The sequence below is a fragment of the Ornithodoros turicata genome, chromosome 3 (genome assembly GCF_037126465.1).
Source record: "Ornithodoros turicata isolate Travis chromosome 3, ASM3712646v1, whole genome shotgun sequence".
Classification (NCBI taxonomy): Eukaryota; Metazoa; Arthropoda; class Arachnida; order Ixodida; family Argasidae; genus Ornithodoros; species Ornithodoros turicata.
The window spans coordinates 29001018-29015491 of record NC_088203.1 but is presented as its reverse complement, the minus strand read 5'-3'; the positions used below and the strand labels follow the sequence as shown (position 1 = coordinate 29015491).

At 45.1% G+C, this 14474-nt stretch overlaps 2 protein-coding genes across 2 annotated transcripts in view; both read right to left on the bottom strand.

Annotated features, from left to right (window-relative positions):
• LOC135390142 (ADP-ribosylation factor-like protein 13B) overlaps window positions 1-14474 on the bottom strand; it is a 288978-nt gene that overhangs the window by 203121 nt on the left and 71383 nt on the right. The gene's annotated exons all lie outside the window — the stretch shown is intronic.
• On the bottom strand, window positions 5918-8483 carry LOC135388349 (very long chain fatty acid elongase AAEL008004-like). Its single transcript, XM_064617849.1, has one exon. It carries the CDS (start codon window positions 8447-8449, stop codon window positions 7610-7612), a length of 840 nt encoding a protein of 279 aa, XP_064473919.1. The 5' UTR covers window positions 8450-8483; the 3' UTR covers window positions 5918-7609.

The window sequence follows — 14474 nt, the reverse complement described above, 5'->3', positions numbered from 1 at the left end:
GTTACGCTTTTTTTACGAAACTCATTTGCATTTTTATTTTAATAATGAGTGCCTCCCCCTCATTCACACGGTGTGCAGCTTGTACGTGGTATCGGACAGATACTTGTAAAAAAGAAAGTTCGTGGATTGGTGCACCCGTTCGCGAATTATTGAGCCCGGGGATTTAACTGAAACACCCGGTAGATGTTTGCTACGAAGTGCAACGTGCTATCTGTAGCGATGTAGCCACCTGTGCGTTCTTTAGGAAATCCCTGCTGTAGTGGATATTCCAGATGTGCATGCATATGTGCAACTATACCACAGCTGAGAAGTGAAGGTGACATGGAGGTATAGCGTTTGTTTTAGAACTTGTAGAGCTGTAAAAACAGTGAAATAATCAATCGTCATTGCAGCAGGATCATTTCAGGGTTACACTTTCAGGGCTGAAGATTCCTGGCATCAAATCCAAGAATCAGGCTCTTCTATCACAGAAACAACCGTGAGTGTGGAATGTGGAGACAGGACAAAACGTATTTGGTCAAGGCATTGTTGGACGTCCCCCCCTGACAAACTACCACACATGATAGTCATGTTATGAATGTATCGCCAAGCAGCAATGAAAACAACATTGTGTGATGTTTTGTCTGGTACTACGACCTGCGATTTCATTGGTGCACAGATTGCCAAGCCCGCCCTTACTGCTAAGAATGCTATTTTGTACACCGCAGTATAGTTCTGATTATTCCTTGCAGGAAGACCTTGTGATAGCAGAAACCGGAGCAAGCCTATGTGATGACGATCTGGTTAGCAACAGAAACTTTCCAATTATGCCTTATCGGAGTTTACTGTCTATTATATGTGTAATATTTGTGGCAATGACTTAAACCGACGGCCCGGTTAGCATTTATATTGTAGATAATGGAATGCATCAAATAGTCGTTTCATCATGCAGGTGGCTGAACCATCCATGACCCCAATTCTCACTTTTCCATCACTAGAAGTATGCGTATCTCAACCCGAGGAGGTCTACGATACCCAGGATGCAGTATGTTTTTTGTTTTATAGTTTGCGCTTGCTGTCAGCCACATAAAACTAATACAATTCGATTGATTGATCATGTTTGCCCAACTATTATCATGGGCAACATATGATCTAGTCAAACTTGCTGATGTCATGCATAGTTATCAATGGGGGGGGGGGGATATGTTTAATGCAAAGTAAGAAGGAAAGGGAAAGGTTAGCCACGGTGTGGGCTTGCTATTCCCTAATGCTTTCAAGCAAACAGAAGAAAACAGCTGGGGTACAGAAAATTATCAAAAAATACAGAAGTAACAGCTCCTTCACTAATCGTTGCGCATCAGAGAATGCCCAGGAGTTTAGATTCCCGAAGGAATCGTGTCAGCGCAGACGTGACTTCAGCGTGCTGGGTAGGGCCAAGTAGCACCGCGAGGGAAAGCTCTCGGTAGCCTAGATGAGCAAGGCGGCGCCGGAGACTCGATCGGTGGGCTTCGTACCGCTGGCAGGCAATGAGAATGTGTGGCACATCGGCTTCTACGTTGCACGTTGGGCAAAGAGGTGATGGGTGCTGAAAGAGCTGTGTGCGGTTGGCAGTGAAGCGGCGGATTTTCAGCTGGCACATAGAGTGCGCAAGGGGAAAGACAGTTGGTTGCTCAGCGTCGTGGGCTTGCCGAGCAAGAGCGTCAGCACGATCATTGCCTGAAATTCCGACATGGCTCGGGATCCATTGGAACACCACTTCGTGTCCCAGTGATACAAGTTCAGAGTGCAGGGCGATGATCGTGGTATAGGTGTCACTGATGACTGCGGCAGAGTAAGAGGCCAGCGCCTCCAGAGCCACTTTACTCAATCAATGGCTCTGCATGTGTAGTACCCCATTAGCGATGTGTGTTGTCGTGTGTGTGTCTCATCTTTCTCATTGCCCAGTCCGCTCATATGTATTAACCCACATGCACTGAGGACTGGGATCACAATTATTGCAGTGAAACACCTCATCCCAACATCATTCATCAAGTAGTAGTATCTTTTTTGGATAGCTGAATATTAAGATCCTCCTGTTGATATTTTGATCATTGTTTCATCACCGCATCTTTAATTCCTTGCTGTACCTTCAAAGTAAATTTTGTACAGCAGTGAGCAGTACCAAGTAGCCTCAGCTTTTTTCTGGGACAATGCAGGTAATGCAGCAGGCATGGCAGCAGGGGTCTGGTACCAAGTATGTGCAGCCTCCAGAGCTTTGCGTGGGCCAGGAAACGGTATGTGTATACTGCGCTATTATTGTGTGGGAGCTTGAGTCAACTGAGATGCCTAACTCAACTTATTGTTCCATAGCAAGCAGAACCAATTGTGGGTCCACAAGACCTGGCAGAAGACGGTAGTTTACCCGGAGAGTCGTGCATGGTGAGACTTTTTCTTTTCTTTCACTAATTGTGTTTTACAAGACTCTTAAACCATATGGTACAGATGTTAATGTGCGATGCAGACGAACCTGTTTCCGGTGCTGGATCCCTCACTTCACATTATCAGGTGTGACGTGCCATTTTCATGCATATAAAAGAGTCATTCAGGCATTTTTTTAAGTTTCGTTTAGTTGCTAAACTGTTTATTACGCTCCAGTTCACCTTACATTACACGGCTACATGATGCTCCAGCTTGGAGCGTGCATTACAAGCTCTCTGAGATGCCATGTCTTCCCAACCAACATTCCTCTACTCATAACGGCCTCTCTCGGTCATCTTACATAGCCCCCATCTTTACAGACCTCATCAGAAAGATATTATTACAGCAGGTTTTTGATAGTCATGCTCACATTGACCTGTGCTGGCTATCAGCTTTTTTCTGAATACTTGTATTACTAATATCTTTAACAGTTTTTAAAATGTTTACTTTTGTGCAGGATGATAGTGATCTTTCCTACCACCCCCTGGTGAGCATGGATGATGAGGAGGAGGTAACCATGTACTTCCTACAATAGCCAATAACAACATAAGAGCAAAATAATCTAAAGTGTCATATGAAGAAAACAAGGTGCACAAAAAATAACGCCAAAAGTCATGCGTTGGACTGATGAATGCAGAATTCAACCATTGAGGATGAGACCGAATTCAGAGAATTTTCGTCATATTGGTAGTTTTTCCTGTAATAACATAACTCTTGTGCCACACAACCGTCATGCCCTTTATTTCGAATGATAGGGAGTCCAGCGGAGTTAGTGGAAACGTAAGTTAGTTTATAAATGTCTTACAAATATGCATTTGAACACAGGTATTAATGATACAAGCATTAATGCACAGGTCACCAGTGCAATTCAAGATACTGTGTCGCTGCCTTCGACAAGCAAAGAGGCAAAGGTAAATTACACACATGGAAGGAAATTAGTAGAAACTAGAAAACAAAAAACCCATATACATATAATAATATAATTATAATAATATAATTATAATCACCCTTAATGAAGTTCGCGATGTGAGCACTGGAAACTGCCTACCTTTAGACTCTGTAGCTATCCTTCACGTATGCAGCGCTAGAGTTGCAGATCCTGAACAAATCATAAATAGTATAGCGGAAAGGCGCAGAATACTTGGTGATGTGGAAATATCCTCAGGTGGGGATCACGACTACTGCCCTGGCCCCCAGCACATCTCGGAATTCGGAGAACAAATTGTAACCTACATTGCAGGTTATGTCGTACGTTCATTGAAGGCATCACTCCTGTGTGAAACCTGCGTGTCTCAGCTTACTACATCTTCAAATCAGCAACCGACCTATTCTCTCATCAACGGGAAAAGCATGGGTGGGCTACTGCACCGGTCAGAAAGTGTCATACAAATAGCACATTAGTGTGAGAAGGTCTTTCGTGCAGCATCTTTCTTGAATAGGCTTTCCGTGAAGAATGTGCTGCAGCGCATGGTAAACGAGATACTCCATGAATGCCTTCATCACAGACTATTCGAAAGTGCAAATGATCGCATGTTTGACAACAGCCCCTTGGAAAATCATTATATTCATCTAGTAAAAGCCATTGCAAACAAGTACTTGAAGACGTGGTTGCACCACGCATCCTGAGAGATAAACGAAAAACTTCACATCAACAGAGTTCGTCAAAAATTTACAAAGCTCACCCAGTTCAAAGGACAGTAAGAAGTGTTTTATTCTCATTTGCTTAGCAGCATAGAGCTCGGACAACGCATACCGCAGTAGAGTATATGCAATGTATGTATATGTATATCATCCAACGTACAAATAACAAAATCCATTAGAATGAGCAATACGTGGAGACTAATGAACGTGTTGGATTTCTTCTCTATGTTTATATTTGTGCAATTTCTCCAATCTGAACTAAAAATTTGTTTGAAAAATGTGTTCTTTTCTCTTGAATGACAGCTAATATATGAAGCGCTATTCTTCACAGAGAGGTCAGAGAGGCAAACCATTCATGGGCCATTTCTCCGGGTAAGGTCGTTAGCTATGTTTTGTAATGCTTCTGTGTCACATGTCACCATGTGTCACATCAATACCTATGTACATTGAAGGGGCACATACCCAATGTGGTGCACCATCAGGATAGCAGCGCACTAATGAATGATTACCTTCCAGAAACGATGGGTCCCTGCCCTTCTTTCTATGCGATCGATTTCGGATTGTTTGCAGGACTTGCATCCTAATCGGACTGTTAGTATATATTTAGGCGCGGCTCCAAATCACCCTCGAAACGATGTCATGCTAATAGGTGCAGGTTGTTACAATCTACGCTTCTGGGAGCAGAACATCGTTGTTTCCAATGTTGTTTCGGAATTCTTGGATGCATGTACCTATGATTACCAAAGTGGCCCCCAAAGTGTCGTGTGTAAAGCCTTCTCATTGGTTGTTCGACGTCACGTGATAGCTGCAAAGTTAAAACTGCTCCCCTATCTTTACGTCACTTCCACTACGCTCCTCCCCTTGCTCGAAAATGCTTCAGGGCGCATCCTTTTCTTCCTTCCTCTATGCTTCTTGGTGTCTGTGTTTATTAAGACAAAAAAAAAAAATACATCAAATGCCATCCTCCGCAAGCACAACGAGTGCCCTCCTGGATGAAGGGTAGGGGCCTTGAAAACAATCCACACACCGACGACGTCCCTGTTTCCAATGCAGAAGCGCGTAAATGACCTCATCGCCAGAGTGTCCTTGACGTCTCCGCGAAACCCGCACCTCTCTGCTGTTTCTTATCGCCAGTTTCAAGGTAGATCATCCCCTGAGGCCCTCGCGCCGGTCCAAACAAGTGCACGATTAAATCGAACAAGTCTCGCCGATATCGTTCATGCGTAACGTAAACAACAAGTTATGTAAACAATAAGTGTCTGTGCTACAACGTGGGGAGAACGTGTTCTCATCCATGTGTTTCATCCTGTACCCACAACGAATGTCAACAGAAGCTGTTGCGAGGACACTGGCAGCTGTTGGCTACCGTACATATTGAACGGAAAGAAACATGAAGCACATAAACAAAACACACACACACAGATACACACACACAAAACATGAAAACGTCCCGAGTTCGCCTGGTGCTGTTTTCGTGTTTCCGGTGTTGTTTGCGAAGGCTCGTCGTCAGGACACTCCCAGAAAAAAATGAAAATTAACTGTGGTAGTCGAATCATTAACCGCGTTGGTATAACTTTTACGCACGTCCGAAAGCTATAGACCTAACCGCCTTTCAAATAGACGGCTGCTAACGGTAGAGTTTCGTTTATTAGTTGGCGTTTCAACCAGTGCATAATGAATCAAGCCGAAAAGTACGAAAGATGTTCCGAAAACAGAAGATAGCATAATTGCACCACGGTTATCGCCATCGCCGCAACGTGTACGTCTGTCAACGTCAAAGCTTGAAGAAGTTTACGTTTCGCAAATATAAATATAATGTATTTTCTAGAGGAAGCGTGTCTCACGATGGGTTTCCGCCCAGCCAGAGTTTATTCCATTACGAGGTACAGCCATGTCGTCATCATCATTTATTTCTTGTTGTGTAGTTTTGCGAGGTACTCACAAAGTGAGTGTTGTGCACTTCAGCCGGCGGATGAACGACGCCTGACGTTTTTTTTTTTTTTTTTTTTTTGTTCAAACAGCAGATGTAGGGCAAAGTTACTTCTTGAGTTGGTGTGGAAAGTGTCCCTACACAAAGTAAAATGCTGTCCCGGCTCAAATGCTCTGAGATATACTCCACACTGCTAAAGCAACAACAACAACAAGCACACTGATGATGATGAATGGGGAAATTCGCCACGATTGTGACCCACTACCCCAATGCCGACGGGACTGCATTAGATGTAAAATTACAATGAGGGGACGAGGAGGGAGAGACTTGCTAAATCAGAGTCGTTCAGAATGATATTTATCCTGGCTTATCTATGGTGACACGAAATTTTAGTGAAGGTATGCTCATGATAAAGGTTCCGAAAACGCGATAAGCCAATAGCGCCTTTGTCCCTTGGTGTGGATAACATCACATTCTTGAGCCTGCATGTGATATAGCTAACAGGTACGGTACCGTTCTCGTTACGTGCTTCCGAGCTGCCACAAGTCTAAACGATAAACGATAGGAGACGATCAAACGAACGAGATCGCAGCACTGATAAAACGTGTGCAACTAATTATGAAGCGGACACCAATAGGTGACAAAAGACGATTCCATGTCCTCTTGGCAACAATAACAGCTACGTGATGTTCATGTTGATGTAGATTAAGAAAAAATACTAGACAGAGGTTGAATTCGTCACAGCACAGCTACATAAATGACGATGGGATGAGGTGGTTCACTGCAACGATTGCGGTACCATACCTCAGTGCATGTGGGTTGCTATATGAGTGGGATGACGATGAAAAAGATTAGGCGTACACACTCGCAAATGAGATATCACACACGCGGGTGTGTCGTAACTGATGGGGGTAGCAGTTCATTAGGTCGGCCACCGGAGATGTATAGTGCTAAAGCTCACATGGCAAACGCTCGGAGGTCAGAGGAGTTCAAGCAGGCTAGTAGACGTCAAGAACAGGTAGAATGAGTGCAGGCATTGACGGTGCTGCACAGGGTTAGAACAAGGACCCAAGATTGCGGCAAGGCTGAGGCCTCTTGGCAACACACACACACACAAATAGAGATACGATGATGAGATGGGGCCGATGCCGGCCAGCAGGCTGGGCGCTGCCCCAGTGCCACTTGTACGTGATGAGAGATGATGATGGATATGATAAGGGGTCCGGTAATCAAAGCAGGGTGGAGAGGCCTGTTGATGACAAGAAGTCCCAGAGGTGACGCAGACCTTGGCGTGTATGAGCTGGACTGGACCATGGGCCCAGCACCTTGCCTATGGTAAAGGGGCGATGATCGATCGCATGCAGTTCGTTGTTCTATAGGAAACCGGTCAAGTAGTCAAACGGACGGTTTGGGACTCACACTCAGAAACGTCCCTCACACACGGCTATGCGTTGACAGCGCGGGTGATCCCTTGTACGAGTCTGCAACTACACCGTTGCGTACCGTTGTAGGTGAGCATGAGAAAGTTCATCGCACAACCCACGACACGTGGTTACGTGCACAGCGTTGTCGCTCCTACACTACACTTAGAATCGTTTGCTATCATTGAACCTTAGCAGCCCGCTGCATGCGCTGTTTACCATAAGCCTCCATGTAAAACTTAATGAACATGGTAAGGAAGAAAACGCCTTGTGGAATTCCTATGAAGATATGCGTGCGCGGATACCCACAGTCCTTGGCTAAAGGGATGGTACCATGACAGAAAATTATGACAAACTGTGCTATCTGCAACTGCGTCAGGTGTCGCTTCCACCACAAATACTTCTTCATGGCAGGCCCAAGAAGCGATAAAAAGTAGTACGAGTACATGACAACGTGAACGAAGCTGTTGAGGCACACACCAGACATAATCTGCCCATCAGCGCCGTAAGCAATGCCGTACCACCCGTTAAACACCACCAAACAATGATGCACAACATGCAGGAGCGATATGTGGGCGTCCTTCTTGCGGAGTACAAAGAACACAGTGTCCAGAAAGTCAGCCACCCGAACCCACAGGTACCACCAGCACAGCTCCAGCAGGCCGATTGTGTTCTTGTCCTTCGCTTGAAAGTCGATGCCCTGACAAACCGGATTATATCCCCCACCGAAGTAGGTTCTCCGCAGAAACTTGTAGCAGAAGTACACATTGGCCAACACCATGGCCCCGTTATAGACTATGATGACTGGTTTAAGATGTTCCATGGGCTTCCTGCTCTTCATGAAGCGTGGTCCGCTGACTTTGACGAAATAGACGTAGCCGACCAGTAGGGTTAGCAACAATGGTACGTTTCCAGCGATGAACCAGTCCTTGGTCCGCGGGTCACGCATGAACAAAGGCGGTGACGAGTCAAATCGTTGCGACATGGTCTCAGCTGCGTTCTGTCCAAAGTATGAATGCATCTACGAGGTGTTGCTCTTATAGCTCCGCGGCGATCGGTGGAATGTACCTCATCAGGACTGATGATATAATCTCTGGTACGTTTCCAACAATTCCAAGCAACGCACACGCGCATGCGCGCACACATTGAAACGTAGATTGCATGCGCGATCGCACGCAACGAGGGACCAGCGAGGCGCCTTTCTGCTACACGTAATTTTAACAGTTTGCATTGCACTGTTGGTGAGCATTGATCGTATTAAGTGGTTAGTGAAGTGAGCGTGACAATTTGATGACCCTAGCCGCGTCGTTAAATAGTCCCTGCTAAATACCGATGACGTTCGATATGATAAAAAAATAAAAAAGCGTTGGCGAGCTCTTAGATAGTAATCAGACATTTGAAAATTGTGTCCGCTGCGATTCCGGTTATGAGGCTGCAAGGCAAAGGGAAAGCTCTCTTCGTGTGAATGGAGGAGGAGGAAATACGTTTAGCAGAATAAATAATTGGAGATGAGTGACACCCATCGAGGTTCTCCCGCTCTTTTTTTTTTAATTCTGTGTTAGCGCCGCGAAGCAACTGTGGCTATGAGCGGCGTACAGACGTGGGCAGGTATGGAGAGAGGACAGCATGAAGGAGTGGGGGGGGGGGTTAGTATGCGTCCTGGGCCGACTTCAGGGGGAACTGTCGAAAGCTTTCCAGGCATTCGTCCGGAAAGTTTTCGGAAAACCCAGGGAAAACCTCAGACAGCACAGCCGGTGACAGGATTCGAACCCGTGTCACCTCCCAGTCTCGGCGTGGAAAACGATCACCCTAAACACTATGCCACGGGAGTTGGTGGTTCTCCCGCTCTGCCTCTTGGAACCAACTCAGTGACGGCAAATAAAACACCAATGGAAGAAGCACACATACACAAAAGGGAAACACTTGAAACAAAGATTCTGGAAAAACGTTGATGCTCCCCAGTGCTTTGTTTGATCTTGCGTGATGGTGTATACGCCCCGTGCAGCGCTTATACGGGCGCCACAAGCGAATCCCCTATAGAGAGAGAGGCGCGTATTTCTTCCTGGAATCGTAGCAGACGATTATGTATGTGTCACTGCCATGCTGAGCGTAGCGGTCGTTGACATTGCGCGCGTCAAATTTAAATGCAAGTTTATTTGCAGAAACAGCAGTGTAAAGGACTTCAACCTTAATAAAAGTTAACACATGAGCGACGTGACAAAACAGTGGAAGGGCACATGGCGTACACGATGGAAATGCCTTCGAAGCGACGTTTCTCACGCTTTCTTTCTTTTTAGCTATTCCCAAAGCAGTGGGAATGTATTTTACAATGGTGGTGTGAATCCGACGTGGGCTTTCCGTTTTTCTCAAAAGAAACGTCTGGATGACTTTGGAAATTCCCGAGATATATTGTGAAAATCTAGTTTCGCGCGAATTAAATTTGATAAAAGCGCTCAGAAGTAATGCAAAAACTCCACGGATAAAAAACTCCCGCGTTGACCCCATATTGATTACACAATTTCTTCTTTTCTTTTTTTTGCACGTTAGGTGAAATGCCCTGCATACGAGGCAGTGGACACGCGCATGTAGAATTTATATGTGTGAGACACACATACATAATGTACTTTGTTTTATAGGTATTCTCTTCAAAGGCGCACTGGAAAATTGTAGCCACTATTCTTTTCTTTCTTAATTTTGTGTGATCTTATTGGTTAGTTGACATTGGTTAACTATATAGTTAACTAAACGGCTTCTAGTTCGTCCGAGGCGCGTGCTACTAAGACCAGAACTTAAGTCAAAGAACGGCATTCTCTAAAACGTCTATGAAGCGTAATTCGCTTAATTCGTCTATAAATTCGTTCCTGACTAAAATGTAGCATGATAAACGGATACATCTACGCTAAAATTCAGTTATCTAGAACGAGGCTCGTATACGTGTTTGAGCACTCATAAACGCAACATTTATAGTGCGAGGGCATTGTCTGTATCGGATACGCACTATTCAACAAGGTATTGTCCAAATAATGAAGGAAATACGACCAAATCACTTCAAAAAAGCACAGCTAAAATCCTAGTATCCCCCACTGTCGGGGAGCTAAAAAGGACAACACAACACACAGCACTGACTGACGAACAAAGAAATTTTATTGTACTTAAGTTCTATATCCTGTTGATGGCATGTTGAAGTTCCGGTTTCTTCTCAAAGTTGGCACTCCCCAGCCTGTCTTTTTTGTCCCCGTGCCTTATCGTCCCAGCTATCCTTAGCACCGGTTTTTCCTTTAGCTTCTAGAAACACCGCTATCCGATCTCATAACTGAATTCATGGCCTACTTATGCACTTCTTTCCTGTGCTTCTTTTTTTTTTTTTTTTGTACTTCTAATCTAATCTAATCTTTCCTGCTTTCTTAATTTCTATCGCTTCATGATCTAATAATAACGCGCCAACCTTATTTCCTTTACAACAAACGGATTTTAGCTCTTTTAAAGGAGTGCAGAGGGCCATCAAAAAAAAAATAAAAGAAATCAGGTTAAGACCTCTGATGAAAGTGCATGTGTCATTTTACCGAATAGCGCGAAAGGTTTTGATGTGTGCAATAGGAGATATGCGAAATAACGCCATCTGTCGAGTGCGCCGCTCCCGACCGCCATGGCTAAGGCAGATCTCTCACGAGCTGCAGCGCGGCTTGAGGGGATTCCGCTAAAGAGAAGTCCACGGCCGCAATTTTTGAAGCACGACTTCTCGGTGGAGTACAGAACATTTCGGCGGAATGTACGAATGACAAACTGTTCAGAACTCTAGTCTCAGCAGCAGAAATAGTCCTACAGTTTTGCGATCGATTCCATTTTCAGCGAGATCTCACACGGCATTTATCATCGACGTTCGGCATTTGCATTTACTTTGTTTTCTGCAATACTTCGCTTTTTAGTTTTAGCTGATATTGTGATGGTAAAATCTGATAATGGTAAAAGCTGATATGGTGATGGTGATGGTTGTGATTAAATGAGATACTGGTCTTATAAAAGGGAATATTTTGATGCAGGAGTTTTTCATACCAGTTGCCGCACTGTGCCGAGCAATTTCTTCCTTAATGTTTTGAGATTCTGGTAACCACGCCACGGTTGTACTGCTGCTGCATTTGGTAGTTGTGATATATAATTAGACGATATAGTACTAAGTTTCAGATTTAGATGTTGGAAGGTATCTGGTTCTATCATTGCTGCTTGCTCTCCTTAAGCCACGACTTGACCCGTTTGTCGAGCATGTGACTTCATGACCAACATTTATTTGTTATTTAATAAATAAATATTTGATCAACATAAATGCCATGATTCTGAACCTGTAATAAGAGTGGTTTTATCCTACGTAGTTCAACTACAAGAAGTGATCTTCCTTAACGCACACACACACACAAAGAAGATTTAAAAGCAAATATTTATAGATGACGTCCTATTCTCGCGTTCTGGCCTATTTAGTGGTTCGACTGATTTCTTTTCTTACTTTCCGTTGTGCACGAGAAACTGGAACACAGTAGAGAACACATGTAGAGACCGCAAATTATTGTGCACATGCTTATTTGGAGTTAGGATGTACGTCAAGAGAGCGCACTAGGTACATATGCATAACAATATTCCAATCTATCACATTTGACAATTCACCTGCGGGTTATGATATAATTCACCATAAGTTCAGTGATTTTACAAAAAGAGTCAAATTAGGATCACTCATATCACATTATGGGTCTGCCCCTCAGGTTCTGCATCAGTGGTGCATAAACGAGCTGCAAATGCCTGATTCTAAAGTGACTGCATACTCGTATTAATTCTGAATGATCGAGAATGTTAGGCTTTACTCGTTAAGCTTTAGTCTGGTCCGATAGTAGCCTCAACTACAGGATACTATTTCAGGTTTTTTCTTCATGTCATTTTCTTCCTAGTGCTCAGTTACAGCGATTCATGAATACGCACCCTTTGGCGTTTTATTCCTCTCTGCTAGTACAGCTTCGTGCAGCTGTGCGGTGACACCTTCATCATTACTAAATAACATTGTGTTTTGTTCTTCGGAGTTTCGACATACGCAGTCCTTTTCACGACAAAAAGTTGTGGTAATCAGACGATTCTTTACTAAGCAGAACGAAAAGCTTGCAGTGTCGTTTACACTATGCTGCCGGCTGCTGCCTTGCTGCACAACAAACTTTTACTAACGCAGTGATACATTAGGCGCTTACACATAGGATGACAACAGAAGCCCTTTTCAGCTGCCACTATTCAGTCAAACTTACTCAGGGGCAACGCAAACCGTGTACACGGAACGGCCATGCTTTCCAAGCATCGCCTCGACGAAAATGGCGCGAGCGCGTTTCCGCTAACGGGCAAGAGAGGGCGCTTCATTTCGCATATCTCCTATTGGTTTCCCAGAGAAAAGACTCACATAAACATGGGTCCGCGCGTTCACCCTTAACTCGCCACTCCGGGTATAACGAGGAGGAGAAGGTATGATGCCACGTCACTGATGACGTTATAAGGAGAACTCGTTCTGGTTCGACGGTCAGTGGGGGTCAGCGCCTTGTCCCTTTGCCGCCGTAAACCAGTTTTGCCAGTTCTCCCGGAGAATTGGGGATAGAAGGAGCGGCCGAATCATGACCGAGCCAATAACAATACTCTTTCAGAACCCCGAACAGCCGAGTAGCAGACAACATTTCACTGGACCAATCAGCGAGCGTGATCCTTGTCGCGTCAGCGCGAGGTCCCAGGCAGATCACAGGCTGGTACTGCTATCCACCACCATTGCGCACGGTCGCTTTTTGCGGCGTACTTTAAATTCAATTTCTTCGATAATTATGACTCCGTGGTGTGAATTACTTCGTATGGTGCATCTTACTGGCCTACCTAACAGTTTTAGAGGAAGAAAACAGGGTGTTAAAAATGTGCTACTTTAAGATATGAACTCCGGAACTGCCCAGTTTTAACCCTTTTCGATACACAGCTACAGCACAGCGTCAAAACCAAGACGTGAGAGCGACTCCCGGAAGAGGTTCCGCCCGGAGTCGCTACGCGCTGAGAGCGGCGCAACGATCGCGATGCACGAGGCGTATACCTCGAAATAGAAATAGAAAGAAAAAAACGGAAACGTAGGTCGCGCTGATGCGACCAAGGTGTACATTTCCAAGTGTAACATAATCATGTTTTTGTCTTCGATGTACTATTATTCATTTACCGTTATGCCCAAAAAGCGTCGCAGCTGTACATGGGGAAGCACAACATGTGCACATCAGTATCTTTTTTTTCCTATGTCCTGTTAGCGCCACAAAGCAATTGTAGCTATTGCGTCGTACAGACGTTGACAGATGGAGAGAGGACAGCAGGAAAGAGTGAGGGACGGGTGATAGCCGACTGACCCGACTTCAGGTGAACTATGCCGACATTCGTCAGGAAATGCGCATAAGTAAGTTTAATTATCGAGGAATATGAGCAGGGGAAGAGCCCGATGATGGGCCGCAGGATCCTCATAAGAGCCAATTAGTACAGCTAACCTGAATAGTCCCTAGCCATGGGCATACCGAGAGGGGGGCAATGAGGCCGTGGTCCTCTCCTGATACGAGCCAGCTCATCACGCAGTGTGCGCATTTCCGTGCCGTAGAGTTCTTTATTCCACGATGTGCTCAGTGTTCGCCATGACACAGCAAGTGAAGCAGAGGCTTTTGTCACATCATCAGATCATACATTTGAATTTGGGGTGAAAGCCACATTGAGGCAGTGTCGACACAAGGTAAAATGCCTCGATAAAAAGGGGGGGGGGGTGAAGGAGGACGACAAAACATCGAATACATGAGAGGTTGGTTGGTGGTGAAAGGGCGCGCCGTGATGTGATGTCCCAGCTACACCGCTGCAAGACCAGTGACTGAAACCGCGCCTCACGTCGCCCCTTGACAGCGCAACGGGCACGGCTGTCGGGGACTCGTGGGCAGCCGTTGTCACTTTGTAGACCTCCTCAACCATTTTTAAGCCGCAGTGACCCAGAATTCACTGCATAGATATATGATGACAAA

Bases quoted from the DNA above. Each gene is read 5' to 3' on its own strand.
- LOC135388349 (XM_064617849.1), bottom strand. From the start codon at position 8,449: ATGCATTCATACTTTGGACAGAACGCAGCTGAGACCATGTCGCAACGA.